General features: G+C 41.4%; 1 protein-coding gene across 1 annotated transcript; it reads left to right on the forward strand.

Moving 5' to 3' along the window:
- The first annotated feature begins 9,906 nt into the window (after window positions 1-9,906).
- LOC147641439 (uncharacterized) lies at window positions 9,907-11,176 on the forward strand. Its single transcript, XM_086810598.1, has one exon. It carries the CDS (start codon window positions 10,049-10,051, stop codon window positions 11,087-11,089), a length of 1,041 nt encoding a protein of 346 aa, XP_086666724.1. The 5' UTR covers window positions 9,907-10,048; the 3' UTR covers window positions 11,090-11,176.
- Window positions 11,177-18,363: the final 7,187 nt, after the last annotated feature.

Consider the following 18,363-nt stretch of genomic DNA (forward strand, 5'->3'; position numbering starts at 1 on the left):
GACCAGTCACAAAAATCTTTCCTCAGTACTTGATTGATCTTTGCATTATGCTTAAATTCAATTATTTTCCATAAGAGCACCTTACTCGTTGTACCATGTTGTCTTGTAGACCTTCCAAGACCTCCGAAATTTCCAATGCCAACATGCATCCAACAACAACCTCGACAAATCTTCATCAACATATTCCGAGGACGGAATCTGCATCAAGAAGGGGGGTATGTTAACCCTTGCCCCAGAGACCTCTTTGGCAACGACACCGGCGGCCACCATATTATTTTCACTTCTTTTGGGCCACAAGCATTGGAATGGCCGTAATTCATAGGAAAACCATGTATTGCACATTTTACGTGTGTGCTCGTTGCTTTTCTATTAAAGGTGCACCACGGGATCCTAGGTTGTGCTATCTTTAGAATAGGTGTTTATACTAGCTAGAGTTGCCAAATGAGCCCGAGCACACCAAACTTTTACCCAAGAGCATAAACACTATAGGTCACCTACAAAACCTAAAATATAACTCTCATGACTCATTCTCTTATGCAACTAATAGAGTGCACTTCTTCTTTACGCTATTGTGTCTTGCTTGTCTAACTCAATTAGAGCTGATATATGCTTGTGTATGTGTGAGTGTATGTGCGAGAGAGAGAGAGAGAGAGAGAGAGAGAGAGATAGAGATTAAGTGATAGGAGGGTCGAGCTTCCTTTTGAGTGCGGCGACGGTGGCGGCGGTGACAGAGTGGAGCTTTGGAGTGTGGCGACATGGCAACATCATCTCCTACGAGAATCCGAGCACAAGTATTCACAAGGTGAGTGACACACCTTTCCCATGTAATTGTGAGCTAGGTCATCGCATATTGGCTTCTCAGTTGAGTTGTTTTATGCTCCCAATTGCGGTTGGGAAAAGCCCCATGACATTGGTATATTGGCTTCTGGATTGAGTTATTTTATGCTCCCCGTCACAGCGCCACCACTTATGGGAAGCCCTTGCACCATAGAAAGAGTACATGAACAAACCAATATCGTGGGGCTTTGCCCAACCACAATCGGAAGTAAAAACAGCTCAACCAAGAAGCCAAGATACCATGACCTAGCTCACAATTGTATGGTCAAGGTGTGTCACTCCCCTCGTGAATTACTTGTGCTCGAATTCTCATAGAAGACGATGTTGCCGTTCATGCAGCCACCCTCCAAAGCTCCACTCCACCCACTTCCACCACCACAGTCCAAAGAAGCTCGACCCTCCTCGCACTCAATATCTCTCTCACATACACAATGAGCATATAACAACTCTAATTGAATTAGGCAAGCAAGATACAAGAGAGTAAGAGAGTAGAGAAGAAGAGCACTCTATTAGTTGCATAAGAGAATGAGTCATGACATTTTATGTTTTATAGGTGACCTCTAGGATTCACACTCTTGGGCAGCCAAAGTTAAAAGTCTAGTACTCGAGCTCATTTGGCCACTCTAGCTAGTGTGTAAACACCTATTCTAAATCTAGCACTCTCAACCTAGGATCCTGTAGTACGCTTTTAATAGACAAGCGGGCGTGAACACATACGTAAAATGTGGTGTCGACGCCATAGAGGTCTCCGACAAGGGTTAACAACGCTCTTTGAAGGAACATCTTGTGGAGTGGTAATGTAGATGCTTTTGAAATGCCTAAGGTGGCATGGAATTATTGCACTCTCTCAAAAAGAGTTGGGGGAATAGAACTTCCTGATGTTTTTGAATTAGTTGAGAAAAATGATAGCTCAATGGATAATCAGAAGCATTCTCTTTCCAATTGAGGAATGGGCACACCTATTCCACGGATATGTTTCTTCTTTTTCAGTTCAGGGGATGCCCAGGTGGAGAAAACTTTCATTTCTTACGTTATTTGTGAGCAATCTGCAGAATAAAGCCAAAAGGTAGTGAATTGGATTTGGAAGGTTTGGAGAACAAATACAAGACCAACTTGTCTCTGTTACTGAAAATTTTAGATTTAAGGCAGGGTTATACCATAGGCCCTCTATATTGTTCTCAATATATATTCTGTCAAGACTACATTCCTACAGAGCAATCCCCCATAGCTTGCAGGTTGGACCAATGAAAGGGCCTTCAAAATTGGCAATGGTAATGCAATCTGTCCAAGGTGCCAAAGGCAAGCAAAATCTATAGCCCATTTATTAAGATTACATGATGTGAAAAGTAATAAAGTAGCTTCAGATTTCCTGCATAAATGCGCTCAGTATGTCTGCCCGAATGCATTAACATTTAAGGAGATTCAGTTAGGGGAAGCAAGAGGATGTTCTACTAGTCTCTAGAATGCAATCAGATCTGCATACTTATGGTCTACTTGGATGCATAAGAATATGTTTGTATTTCAAAACAAGCTTACTGATCTAATGTAGAGTCTAAGCATCTTCATCATACATGCGCAGATGAGAAATTCATTCACTAACCAAAAGCAAGATGATAGCTAAAATTGTTGAATTGGAGGCCAACTAATTGGCCAAATTTTGCTAGTCTCACATATGAAGCAAGCAATGCAAATAAGGTATTAGAACTCACAAAGCAAGAAGTGATAGCTTCCAACATCAAAGATAATGAGTTGATCTAGTAGTACATGGAAGTAGAATTTCAAGTTATTGTAAACCGTCCACATACCTTCTCCTGTATTAATATATTTCTAGCCTTTTAAAAAAAAAGAAGAAATAAGCTCAGGCCTAGGGTAGATGATGCCAAAATTGATAAGAAAGCCACCAAAGATAAAGGCATCAAAGGGAGGGGACCCACCATGATCACTTCAAAAATTGAACAAAACATGGATCTAAGGTGGAAAATGAGCTTAGAAGAGTAGAAAAAGAAAAGGCCAGGAGCCTACCCTCCCAAAGGACCACTCTCCTCCTCCTCCTACTCTACCCTCTAAGCTCTCTCCACCCTCTTCTACTAGACTACTACTAAGTTACTAACTATTCATGGCATCCTCTTCTTGTGCGGGCGGTAGGAGAACGGATGGGTGGTCATGGTGGGATGAGGTCAACTTCGAGCCTCCTACTCATGCGGGGGGTGCACGTCCATGGACATGCAAGCTTTGCCCATATAAGCGTGTGGGTGGGGCCAATAGTGTGAGGGCCCATTTGTTGCATGAGCCTGGTCATGAGGTGAAATTTTGTGAGCGGGTCACACCGGAGATAAGAAAGGAGCTTCTTGCAAAGCTTGCTGCCCATCAAGCTTTGAGTGCAAGCCAAACGGTACGTGCGGTGGATCCCAACGCTTATGTCACTCCAACCCAAACATCAGGTTCTACATCCGGTGGTGGTGCATCTTCATCTACCCCTCCTGTCAAATCCCCACGGATCTCCTCGTGATCGATCTTGGTTCGAAACTCAAATCTTGCAAACAAACGAACAAACAAACAAGCAAGGGGGTGCAAGCCTGACTCACCTCCCAACCATGACAGCCGTGGGGAAGCCCACAGTCTTGGTTGTCCCCACCGAGCCACGAGCTGAGCTAACTAGGATGATGTACCGACCAATCTCCTCCTCGCGACGTCCCATACCGCCACGAAGCTGCCCTTGCGGGCCTCGAGACTGCTGCCGGCCTCGGCTGCGTAAAGCAGGTGCACGTCTGCACTAGATCCAGGCTCCAAGACCATAGAGCTCTCACAAACTCGCGAGATTCTCTATATCCCAATAACTAACCTTGGCCACCCTTTTATAGGCTCTTGGCCGGTCATTGGGCGTCCACACTTGGCCGCCTGCCCGTCCATACTTGGGTGCCCGCCCGTTAGTATTTCCCTAACTCAGCTCGTCAATTAGCCTGCCTAGTTCCAAGCTTCCCCAAGCCTCGAAACTAGTCTTGCATGCGTATAGCACACGGTAGATACACACTGTGCACATGACATACTCCCCTTCCTCTAAGAGCTCACTCCTGAGCTCACTAAAAAGCCAGGGTAATCTCTCTAAAGAGTAGTCAATGTCTCCCATGTAGCGTCCTCCTCAACACGATCCTTCCACTTGATCTTGTATTCCGTGATAAGCGTGTTACGCAATCTTTGTTCACGAAATCCAAGAATGTTGTCAGGTTCGTGCGGAACAAATGTCATGTCCTCGACATCTATAATTTCTTGAGGAGTAACTAACTGATCTGCTCCACCCAATACTTCCTTAAGTCTACTGACATGAAATACAGGATGAACTTTCACATGAGAAGGCAAATCCAATTCATATGCAACTGAACCAATCCGTCGTGTAACACGAAATGGTCCACAGTATCTAGGGGATAATTTCGGAGATCTACTTGTCTGTAAAGTCTCGGAATCTTTCGGAACTCGCAAATACACCATCGTTCCTTCAGAGAACTCTCTAGGTGAACGATGTCTATTAGAATAAAACCTGTCTCGGTCTTGAGCACTTCTAATAGATTCCTTTGCAACTTGTAACATTTCCTGCATATCTTGCAAAAAATTACATGCTGCATCATGCTGAAGTCCTGAGAATCCTACTGTAACAGGTGATCTAGGTTGAAAACCATACATAAGCATGAAAGGACTAAACCCTGTACTCGTATGCTTAGTACTGTTATATGCTAAATTCTAACATAGGAAGATAATCCTCCCATGAACTCTGTCTTTTGGATACATATACTCGAAGCATATCCTCCAAAATCTGATTCACTCTTTCAGTCTGGCCATTAGATTGAGGATGATCAAAGGAACTCAAATTCAAAGTTGTTTCCAACTTCTCAAAAACAAGTTTCCAAAAATCACTCGTAAACTTAGAGTCCCTATCACTGACTATGTCCTGCGGTAACCCGTACAGTCTAAACAATTGCTCGATAAACTGCCGAGCTAATTGCGTAGTTGTAATAGTCTTCCGCGTCGATAAAAATCTAGCCATTTTTGTCAAGCGATCTACCACAACCCAAATAGAATCGTGGCCTTGATGTGTTCTTGGCAATCCGATAATAAAATCCATAGAAATACTTTTCCATTTATTACCTGGGATTTGCAAAGGATGCAACAACCCAACCTGTCTAAAGCGTTCAGCTTTATTTGCCTGACAAATTTGACACTTGAGAACATAATCTTCTACATACCCTTTCATCTTCGGCCAATAAAAAGTGTGTTTCACTAATGATAATGTCCTGTGTACCCCAGGGTGACCAGCAAAAGGGGCATCGTGACACTCCTTAAGAATCTTGGACCTAATATCCGGGATCTGTGGTACACAAATTTTGTCATTACGGAATAGCAAACCATTCCGAATCATCCACTGGCCTCCTGCAGTCTGAATAGTAGACTGCTCAGTCATCGAGTCTTGGTCAATCAATGAGCTCCCGTCCTGGATCTTCTGCCAGAATGGACTAAAATAACTATCAGTCCTGCAAAGCCCTCTCAATGACTGAAATAAGTCAGTAGAAATCTCGGTGAACGACAAAGTATTCACCTCTCTAATCCGACTAAGCGCATCTGCAATACTATTCATGGACCCTTTCCGATAACGGATCTCAAAATCAAAATCTTGCATTAACTCCGTCCAACGAGCTTTCCTTCCTCTCAAATCATCCGCATCACACACATACTTGATTGACTAATGATCAATCAATACCACAAACTTGGAGCCATATAAATAATGTCTCCAAACCTTGAGAGCATGAATCACAGCATAAAGCTCCTTCTCAAGGGTTGGCCAACGAGATTGAGTATCGTCTAGCTTTTTACTTTCAAAAGCAACCCGTCTACCATCTTGAAATAAAGCAGCCCCGATAGCATAGTCACTGGCATTAGTTTCAAGAACATAAGGCCAACTACGATCAGGCAATGCTAAGATAGGTGCTTCCTTGACTTTATCTTTCAAAAGTCTGAAGGCCCGAAAGGCGGTTCTTTCGACATGCCTTTCATGAATACGTATCTGGTGATAGCCAATACGTAAATCTATCTTCGTGAAATATTTCGCTCCTGCTAACCGGTCAATCAGGTCATCTGATCTAGGGAGAGGATAACGGTTCTTAATGGTCAGCTTGTTCAATCTCTTGTAATCTATACACATTCTCCAGGTATTGTCCTTCTTCCTCCTAAGCAACACAGGTGCACCCCAAGGTGATTTACTTGGTCCGTACGGATCTGGTCCATCCTCAAATAATCTTCGAGTTGTTTAGCCAACTCATCTTCCTCGGCTTGGCTCATCCTATAAGGTGGAATACTTACAGGATGAGCACCACGGATCAAGTCAATACGATGATCTACTGCCCGTTCAGGTGGTAAACCCGATGGCAGTTCCTTAGGAAATACATCTTGAAATGAATCAAGTATCTTCTGTAATTCTTTGCTTTCAAACACACTCAATTCATTTACATCCATGGAAGGGATGAGAAAAGAAGAAAGTGGAATCAATACACAATGGAAAGCGGTATACAAAGAAGAATTCATTATATTTCCAAAATCAATTGTATTTACAGGAGGTCCCTGAGAGGGATGAATACAATCACCTAAAATACTATACTTGGTGTCCCTATGCTGAAAAGAAAAAATATGACTAGACCAATCTATCTGGACATCAAGAGTCTTAAACCACTCAATCCCTAATAACAAGTCTACATTTTCCAGATGCATAACATAGCATTCCAGAGTATCTTTGTAGTCCTGAATCTGGATTGGAAGCATCTCCACCTTGCGATCGCAAACTTGTCTTCCCGCAGGTAGACGTACCTCATAGGTATGGTCGCTGAGTGTCGTATCAAGACTCAATTTCTGCACAAGTTTGTAGTTAACAAAATTATACGAACTACCAGGATCTAAAAGAATGTGAATTTTATGGCCCTTCACTTCTCCATAAACTCGGAGAAGATCATGCATGCCAAATACCTTAGAATTGAACAGACAATCAGAACAAGTACTAGGGCGAGAAAGTACAGTAATTGACTTACCTGTCAAAGACAACTGGTTAGCTGCCTTTGGCTTGGATCCTGCGTTTGTCTTGGTACCCTTTTGCTTCGGGCACTCGTTACGCATGTGTCCTTTTTCTTCGCAGATAAAACAACGTCCTTCCTTTAAAGCCCTAAGGAGTCGTTTCTTCTTCGCTGGTGTCGAACTGGAACTCTTCGAAGGTTGGTCCGAAGACTTTCCCTCTGTCGTGTTAGCCATAGGTGCGGAGAACTTTCTTTTATGCTTGTTCCCCGGCTCAGTAATGGGTTTTGACTTGGAAGAGACCATCGTATCATCATAGATACGAGCTGAATGAATGGCCTCGTCCAAAGTTTTACATTTGTTATTTTTAACCTGTGATCGCGGTACGAGTCTGGTAATGGGTTTTGACTTGGAAGAGACCATCGTATCATCATAGATACGAGCTGAATGAATGGCCTCGTCCAAAGTTTTACATTTGTTATTTTTAACCTGTAATCGGTACGAGTCTGGTAAACCAGCTACGAAAAACCCCAAAAGAGTAGTGCGATCCATCTTTGTAGCTTTCATCTGCAAGTCACGAAACTTCTGGAGGTAGACCTCATAAGTGAGGTGCTGCGAGGTCATGGTCAAAGCTGAAAATCGGACAACAACATCATAATCATCCTCTTTCTTGAGGAATTCTTTCTTGAAAACGTCTTCGAATTGTGCCCAAGTCGTTGGCTTAGGGTTGAGTTCCTTCCACCAAAGCAAAGCTTTGCCGGACAGGAAACCTGCTGCTAACTAGATCTTCTTTCCATCATCATATGGATGAAACTGAAAGTGAACTTGCCACTTGTGTAGCCACGTGTCCACGATCTCCTTGGTGCGCTGCTTGTGCTCGCCCCCGAACGGTTCCGGAGTAATGTTGGGGCCTAAAGCTGAAGCCAAGGTATCCATACCCGAGAAAGTAGAGAGGGTAGTGGTCAATAGAGCGATGGAGTTCTGCAAAGCCTACATCTGGGCTGCGATTTGTGCCTGACGTTCCGTCGAAGAAGCTTTGAGAGCTACTTTGAACTCTTGGAAATTTGATTTTGACACAAAATCGTCAAAAAGATCCGCATCGGTACCTTCCGTAGCCGGCAAGCCTTCGCGTTCCACGAGGGGCTCCAACTCTGATTCTTGGGTCGACATCGTGAAGAGGGTACGTGGAGAGAAAATTCGATCTTTGCACAATGAAAGTGCGAGTGAACTCGAGAGCTTGAGAGCTTGAAAACTTGAGAACTTGAGAGATGTGAGGCAAGAAGCCCCCTTGAGGGGGTTTATAAAGGTTTCCCAAAAGCCAAAAATCTCCAAAAGCTAGGCTTAGCTTTTGCTTTGCTTTTGTGTTTTTTTTTTTGAATATATATATATATATACATATACATATGTATATACATATACATATGTATATGTACATATACATATGTATATGTACATATACATATGTATATGTATATATATATATATATATATATATATATATATATATGGATATATATATTCTATACTCTTCTTCTTCTTTTTTAACACCTTTGAAACCTTGGAGGAGGGGGGGGGGGGTTAACCTTTAAAAAAAATAAAAATAAAAACGAAAGCCCAAAACGAGTGCTTTTTTTTCTCATCCCCCCTAGATTAGCCACCGGCGCTGCTGTTGACGTCCCCGTCGGCTGCCTGCGCGAGTCATCCTACCGGCGCCCCCTGCCTGCCGCGTCGGCTGCTGCTAACAGCTGCGTTTCAGCCGGCGCTTCACGCCAGCCTGCGCCTGCCACCCACCGCCCGAGTATGCCTGGCCACAAGGCCACGTGGCCTGGACGCCTGCCTTGCGTGGCCTGGGCGCCTGCGCTAGGCTGCGTAGGCCTAGCCGCCTAGCATCCCAGGCCTGGCCGCCTGGCCATACAAGCCTTAGGCGCCTGCCCACCTATAGCTGTCGGAAGCCCGACTCCAACACCTGCTAGCACGCCAGCATGCCCACCTTCTCACAAACGCATGCGCTCTCTCTCAATCACCAAAAGCAACGAAAAGCAAACATGCTTTTTTTTCTTTTTTCTGTTTTCTCTCATGCGACTGCACAAACAAGACTCCTCTTCCTTGCAAAGCAAGTGACCCTTCTAAACCTACCATCTCCCATCAACATGGGTGTCTTTGATGAAGAAAAAACACATACTAAATCTGAAAACTGCAGTATGCACAGAAAAAACAGCAAGCTTTTTAACACATACCTTTCTTCGACCTCTTCTTCTCTACCTACCGACTTGCTCGTTCACGAGGTATGCTCTGATACCACTGTCAAATCCCCACGGATCTCCTCGTGATCGATCTTGGTTCGAAACTCGAATCCTGCAAACAAACGAACAAACAAACAAGCAAGGGGGTGCAGGCCTGACTCACCTCCCAACCATGACAGCCGTGGGCAAGCCCACAGTCTTGGCTGTCCCCACCTAGCCACGAGCTGAGCTAACTAGGATGACGTACCAACCAATCTCCTCCTCGCGACGTCCCATACCGCCACGAAGCTGCCCTCGCGGGCCTCGAGACTGTTGCCGGCCTCGGCTGCGTAAAGCAGGTGCACGTCTGCACTAGATCCAAGCTCCAAGACCATAGAGCTCTCACAAACTCGCGAGATTCTCTATACTACAATAACTAACCTTGGCCACCCTTTTATAGGCTCTTGGCCGGTCATCGGGCGTCCACACTTGGCCGCCCGCCCGTCCATACTTGGGTGCTCGCCCGTTAGTATTTCCCTAACTCAGCTCGTCAATCAACCTGCCTAGTTCCAAGCTTCCCCAAGCCTCGAAACTAGTCTTGCATGCGTATAGCACACGGTAGATACACACTGTGCACATGACACCTCCATCACGTCCTCCTCGTGGCACTACTCGAGGCTTCACACAAACCGTCTTCTCAATGCCGCAACCTAGTCCACCCTCTCTCTCTCGTCGGCAAAGTACTCTTGAGGGGAGTTGGGATCCCAAAAAGAAGGAGGAGGTTGATGCCGCGGTGGCCCGCTTCTTTTTCCATGACCACATTGCTTTTCGTGTGGCACGGTACGTATGTCACTCACATGATTTCATCATCATGTCTCACGAGTCACGATTCACGGGTCACCATTTTGCCATTCTAATTACTTACCCTCTTTTTTTTTGAAATGATAAATAGGTCCGACTACTTCAAAACAATAGTGAAGAAGATTGGCGAGTACGGTCCTGACTACACACCTCCATCCTCCGAAGCCTTGCGGACCACTATGCTTGACAAGGAGAAACGCCTTGTTGAGCAAGCGGCGGCAAACACAAAGAGACAATGGGCTCACAATGGAGTCTCTTTGATTGCAGACGGATGGAGTGACACGCGGAAAAGGTCTATCCATGGCCTTGTGGCATACTCACAGGGGGAGATGTACTTTGTCTCCTCACATGACGCTTCAAGGACGGGAAAGAGTGCGGATGTACTTGCTGCTGAGTGGAGTAGCGCTGTCGAGATTATCGGCCCCGAATGTGTGATCGATTTCGTCACGGATGGTGAGGCGACAAATAGGGCAGCGGGAGCTATTCTTGAGAGTATGTATCCTCAAATCACCGTCTCTTTTTGCATGGCACATTGTCTCAATAATCTTTTGAAAGATATTGGGAAATTGCCATGGATTGAATCAGTGATTGATGATGCATGTGCAATTGTGACCTTCATCAACAATCACACATACCTTCGATCCGAGTTTGGGAAGAGGTCCACAAAGGTCCTTCTCAAGTACTCGGACACTCGCTTTGCATACAACTTCCTTATGTTGCATCGCTTGAAGGATTGTCAGGGTGCCGTGCGGCAACTATTCATCAGTGATGAGTTTTGCTCCTCATCTTTTGCACGTACACAGGTAGGGATTTCATGCAAGGAAAAGGTCGACGATGCTGATTTTTGGGAGGACCTCAAGCGTACCGACGCCATGGTGCATCCCATTGTCCACTTGCTCAGGATTGTTGATGCTATGCAGCCATGCATCGGCAAAGTATATGAAGCCATGGACCGGATGATAGAGAGTCTTGAGAAGCTTGAGCCAGACGTAGATAGATATGAGGAGATCCACTCGCTTTGTGTGGCGAGATGGAGCTCATATTCCTCTCCTTTACATGCAGCTACTTTTATGGTGACCCAGAATTTCAGGGAAAAGGGCAGGAGGGTGATAAAGAGGTGAGCAATGGTTGGAGACTCATCTTGGATCGCCTCACGCCGGATGCAGAAATCAGGCGCAAAATTAGAGACCAGCTCTCTAATTACAGGGCATTTCAAGGTTCATATGGATGTGCAGATGCGCAGCAGGACAGATTCAAGGTTGGTGCAGCATTATGGTGGGAGGACTTCGGATCAGATGGACAGAGCTACAACAGTTGGCGATCAGGATCTTGAGCCAGTCCGTTAGCTCTTCTTGCCTAGAGCAATTATGGTCCTCCTACAGTCACATTTCATCAAAGAAAAGAAATCGGCTTGGGGTGAAAAGAGCTAATGATCGTCTTCATTAGCGCAAACTTGCGCATGCTTGGCAAGAGTGCAAGATGCAATGCCGATACTTTTACACAGTGGGAGATGGAACAAGAGGAGGCAGCTACAACTATTGCACAGGAGAGTGGGACAGATGGTTCTCATCATGAGCCTTCATCGGATGACACAACCCCCATCCACACTTCACGCACTCATGATCATGAGGCTAGCACCTCTCTTATTGGGAGCGCAGAGTATGAGAGCGAGTGACTTATATTTTGTATCACCCAGGTCCCAACATCTTTTGAGTATATCTATTTAATGTTATCAACTTTAAAGTCTTTATTTTCCGACTTTGCAAGTCTTGACTCTTGACTCTTGCACCTCGTAGCGTAATTTAATTTTAAATGTAAAGTGTATCATGATTCATAACTTTTGGAGTTAGAAAGCTTGTTGTTATTGATTGATTAATCTTGATTCTTTACTCCTCTAAAATTAACAATTTTGAGTGCCATTCCCACCCCCCCGTCCCCGTCCCCTACCTTTAGCTGTCCCCGTCCCCGTCCCCCGTCCCCGTCCCCGTCCCCTGGTAACTATGATGTATATATATACGTATATGTATATATGTATACATATATATGTATGTATACATATATGTATACATACATACATATATGTATACATACATATATGTATGTATACATATATATGTATGTATACATACATATATGTATGTATACATACATATATGTATGTATACATACATATATATGTATACATACATATATGTATGTATACATATATATGTATGTATACATATATGTATACATACATATATATGTATACATACATATATGTATACATATATGTATACATATATATATGTATACATACATATGTATACATATATGTATACATATATATATGTATGTATACATACATATATGTATGTATACATATATATATGTATACATACATTATATTGTATACATATATATATGTATACATACATATATAATGTATGTATACATATATATATGTATACATATATATATGTATGTATACATATATATATGTATACATATGTATGTATACATATATATATGTATACATACATATATAATGTATGTATACATATATATATGTATACATATATATGTATACATACATATATAATGTATGTATACATATATATATGTATACATACATATGTATACATATATATATGTATGTATACATATATATATGTATACATATATATGTATACATATATATATGTATACATACATTATATATGTATGTATACATATATATATGTATACAATATAATGTATGTATACATATATATGTATACATATATATATGTATACATACATTATATATGTATGTATACATATATATATGTATACAATATATATGTATGTATACATATATATATGTATACATATATATGTATACATATATATATGTATACATACATTATATATATGTATACATATATATATGTATGTATACATACATATATGTATGTATACATATATATATGTATACATACATTATATTGTATACATATATATATGTATACATACATATATAATGTATGTATACATATATATATGTATACATATATATATGTATACATACATTATATATATGTATACATACATATATGTATGTATACATATATATATGTATACATATATATGTATACATATATATATGTATACATACATTATATATGTATGTACATATATATATGTATACATACATTATATATGTATGTATACATATATATATGTATACAATATAATGTATGTATACATATATATATGTATACATACATATATGTATGTATACATATATATGTATACATATATGTATATATACATATATGTATACATATATATGTATACATACATATATGTATGTATACATATATATATGTATACATATATGTATATATACATATATGTATACATATATGTATACATACATATATGTATACATATATGTATGTATACATATATATATATACATACATATATATATGTATGTATACATATATATATGTATGTATATATATATATGTATACATATATGTATACATATATATATGTATACATATATATATGTATACACACATATATATACATATATATATGTATACATATATGTATACATACATATATGTATGTATACATATATACATATATATATGTATACATATATATATGTATACATGTATACATATATATATGTATACATATATATATGTATACATGTATACATATATACATGTATACATATATATATGTATACATATATATATGTATACATATATATATACATATATATATATATATATATGTATACATATATGTATACATATATATATATATATATATATATATATATGTATATATATGTATACATATACGTATATATATACATATATACATGTATATATGTATATATATCCGTATATGTATAGGTATATATATACATATATACATATATACATATACGTATATATATACATATATACATGTATATATATACATATATATCATTGTACACATACGGTCTCATAGACCCTTGGGGTCTTTTGTAGACATTAATATTTCTGTCTTTCTTTCTCTTTCTCTACACACACACATATATGTGTGTGTACACACACACCAATATGTATATAAATATACTATCATCATCATTTCCCCATAATCTGGAAGGTTCCTGGCATATGACTACAGCACCACGCAACATATATGTCTAAAACTAGATGCGCATGGAAGTGTGTCCTCCAATATCCTTCTCCTGAAGGCTGACACACATATGTGCAGACATTCTACGTAAAACGCATGCATATGAATATGTGTATATGTAAGTGTGACAAAGAACTAGCAACATACAGCATCAGATCGTTTTAGCGTTGGAGCAACTCACGCATTTAACGTACTGAGCAAGTAAAGCCTGGGGAATCTAGAGAGAGTATACCTTGGCAAGATTGACGTAGAAAAAGAGAGGCTTCTTGGTGTTGGAGACTTGGATTCTGTTCTTCTTCTGCGCACCTTCGGCTGCTGCATCGCTGGATTCTGGCATCTGTCTCTTTTCTCTTTCTTTAGTGGAAGGCACTTAATTTGAACGTTTCAATCGACAATATATTGAGCTCGTTCACAAGAGTCCGCCCGACGGATCTCTAAATGGTGGGCCCCTAAAGTTATTTGAAATCACACAATGGTCTTTCTTTTTTCTAAGGTGTTTGTAAGGTTTTCACTCAATCTTTGCATCAAACATCGCCTTCAGTTACTTAGTTTCGCCTTGGCTCCTCCCTCTTCCCCTTCTTATTCCTTTCCCTCTTCCCATTCTTTTTCTTCACATTGCAAAACATCCTGGCCAAATGTCTGCTTTTCTATCTGATCACACCACTTGCTAAGTATAGCATGTCTGTATCAAAACATTTTGAGATTTTTTTTCTTCTTGCGTCTCTTGTTGCTCAAATCTTTATAAGAATAAGGCACAACGAAAAGAGATAGCAAGACAAAGCATAATAGACAATGCAATAGATACACAATGGAGAGAATTTAAAATTCTGATTATACCAAAGAGGTATAAGTGATGGTGCTGTCCACCCGTGCGCTCTGAAGTAGAGCTTAGATGGCGATCTCGACAGACTCTGGAGATGGAGTATGTACGAGGTGTAGAAGGGAGTGGATACTCACAAGCATTGGATGCCTTAGCTCATGGCAACCATGTCCATATATAGTGGTGTGGTAGACGCATATACAACGAGGGCGGTTACACTGTATAGACACGGTCTCCGTCGCGTATCAAGAACACGGCCCACCGACCACTGCCCAATGATGGACCTAGTATCCAAGAAAATATTCTAGGGAATATTCCTCATATCATCGTCTCTGGGACTCCCACCCCCACCAGGGGAGCTGCTAGTCCCCCTGGGACTCCCCAGCTAACGCTCATACCCCTGACCATCTCCTAACCATCATCAATGGTCACCAATAATAACCCCATCGGCGTCTAAGCCAGGGTTCCCACTAAAGACATATGCACCATGGCTACTCCTCATAATGCAGGCCTAACAAATGTGCATTACACATCAAAGTGAGATACATGCTGAGAGGCAGGCATTGAGTGTATACTAACACCCCCCCCTCATCAATGTCCACCCAAAGATGAACTAGGTTTTTGGCCCAACGCCAAGTCGATGAAGATGCCGAGTGAGCTGGTCCTTCCCAAGAGCCTTGGTGAAGATGTCAGCCAGTTTTGCTCTATAGAGCAATACTCCTCTATCAGCTCCTGCACATAATGATACTAAATCTCAATGTGCTTCGTGCGAGCATGAAACACAAGATTCTTGGAGATAGCCATGCAACTCTGATTGTCGCACCTCAAGACTGTAGCCTCCCTGATCTGAACTCCCATGTCAACCAAGATTCTCCTTAGCCATACTATCTCACATGTAGCAAAGCAAGGTGCCTTATACTTGGCCTCTGTGGAAGAAAGTGTCACTATAGGTTGCTTTTTGCTGGTCCAAGAGAAAGCACCAGAACCAAGTAAAAAATAATATCTAGAAACTGATTTTCTAGAATCACAATCTCCTGCACGCCCAATCTGAGTCACAATAACCTGTCAGAGTGTAACCCATGCTGTAAGTGATGCCATACTCAAGAGTACCTCTGATGTACCTAAGTACCCTCATCCCTTCCTTCCAATGACTCTCTCGTGGCTTGTTGGAAACTTGCTCAACATACCAATTGTGAAGGTGATATCAGGTCTAGTGTTAGTGACCAAAATCAAACTCCCCACCAACTTCATGTAGTTCTTGATGTCAACAAGTGATGAAGAATCCTCGGCAGAAAGCTTCATGTTCACTTCCATTAGCGTAAACACAGGCTTGCAGTTTGTCATCCCAAATGCTTTGAGAATCTCCCAAGCATACTTTTGCTATGAAATGAAGATTTTACCTGACTCTTGCCATACCTCAATTCCCAAATAGAAATGCAGCGGGACTTTTACGATGAAGGCTTTGGCAAAGTCCTTCACCATTCTGACAGCTTCTGCCATGGACACTGGCTTGGCATTTTTGACTTTATCTTCTTGACTTTTTAGAACATACAAGTTAGCATCAGAAGCACTTCTTATAAACCCAATCTTTTTGAAAAATTGTTCTATCCTATGATACCATGCCCTTGGGGCCTATTTCAGCACGTACAATCCCTTCTTCAGCCTGCAAACTTTGTTTTCTGATCTGGACATCTCAAAACCTGGTGGTTGAGCTACATATACCTCCTCCTTGAGATGGCCATTCAGAAATGTTTATTTGACATCCATGTGAAAGACTGGGCACTTTTTTGTGAGCAGCCAAGGCAAGTACCACCCTGATAGCTGTCATACGAGCTGTGGGAGCAAAGGTTTCATCAAAGTCGAAACCCTCTACCTATGCAAATCCCTGTGCAACCAACCTAGTTTTGTATTTTTCAAGTGAGCCATCAGCCTTATACTTAGCTTTCCAAACCCATTTGGTACCAATTACCTTTCTATTTGGTGGTCACTCAACTAGCTCCCAAGTGTTGTTCTTTATGATGTCATACTCAGACATCATCGCAGCTTTCCACTTTGGATTTGCTACGGCTTCATCCAAGGTGGCTGGCTCCTTCACTATTCCCATTATTTCAGCCATCAAGGCCATATTGACAATGAGATCATATGCTCTTCTCTGCTCCTCTATTCTCCTTGATCTATGTGGTCCATCTGCTCTGTTGCTGAAGATTCTGGCTTCTCAGGTACTGGATTACGCTCATCAAAGAGCTGTTTTTCCCACTTTGGAAGTGGCTTTCCTTGTGGTGCAGTAGCAGGTTGTTGTGATGTGTGAGAGTCCTTATCCTCTGAAAACTCCTCCTCCTTGAGAGGAAATCTAACTAGTGGGTTGGTGGTGGACTATTTCTCCGACTGATGATAGAGTGGATGGACCTCCTTCCTCCACTGAGTGTGGCTGTTCTGCAAATACCACATCTCGGCTGGCCACAATCTTCTTTGCCTCTTTATCATATAGCCGATATGCCTTCGACTCTTGACTATATCCAAGAAAGATACACTTCTTGCTTTTGGCATCTAGCTTGGTCCTTGATGCATCTGGAATATGCACATAACATTCACAACCAAATGTTCTAAAATGAGAAACTGAAGGTTTCTTACCAAAGTAGGCCTCTTGAGGTGTAACATCCTTGAGTGCCTTTGTGTCGCTCCGATTGAGGACATAAATTGCTGTGTTGACTGCTTCAGCCCAAAATGTATTGGGCAAACCCTTTGCCTTCAACATGCATCGAGCCATCTCCATGATAGTTTAATTGCACCGTTCTACAACACCATTTTGCTCAGGTGTGTGAGTAGTGGTGAGTTGGAGCTTGATGCCATTCTCCTTGTAGTAGCTGTCAAATTCCGTTGAAAGGAATTCTCCTCCTCGATCTGTACGAAACTTCTTCACCTTCTTATTGTCTCATATTCCACATGCTTATGCCATTGTTTGAACTTGCCAAAAGCTTCAGCCTTATCCCGAAGGAAATAAACCCACATCTTCCTACTATAATCGTCGACTAATAGCATAAAGTAAGAAGATCCCCCTAATACAGTAGTAGACATTTTACCACAAAGATCAGCATGTACCAGCTCTAGAGGAGTCTTTACCCGATTGTTGCTTTTCTCTGGAAATGCCTTGCGTTGTTGCTTGCCTATCATACAAGCTTCACATGGTTCTTGCAATTCTAAAAAATGTAGGCAAATTAGCTACCATACCCTTTTGCTGCATCTCCTTTAGCACGGCAAATCCAATGTGACCAAATCGCTCGTGCCAAAGCTTGCTTGTGTTCTTATTTACAGACACTGGAAGGGCACTCAGCTCGTAGAGATTGTTGCGCCTTACTCCTTTGCCAACTACCTTGCCAATAGCATCTGGAATTTCTGCTTCAATTTTCT

The sequence above is a fragment of the Cibotium barometz genome, chromosome 2 (genome assembly GCF_041138505.1).
Source record: "Cibotium barometz isolate CiBa-2024 chromosome 2, ASM4113850v1, whole genome shotgun sequence".
In the NCBI taxonomy this organism is placed as follows: Eukaryota; Viridiplantae; Streptophyta; class Polypodiopsida; order Cyatheales; family Cibotiaceae; genus Cibotium; species Cibotium barometz.

Coding starts and splice junctions, on each gene's coding strand:
- LOC147641439 (XM_086810598.1), top strand. CDS start 10,049: ATGATAAATAGGTCCGACTACTTCAAAACAATAGTGAAGAAGATTGGC.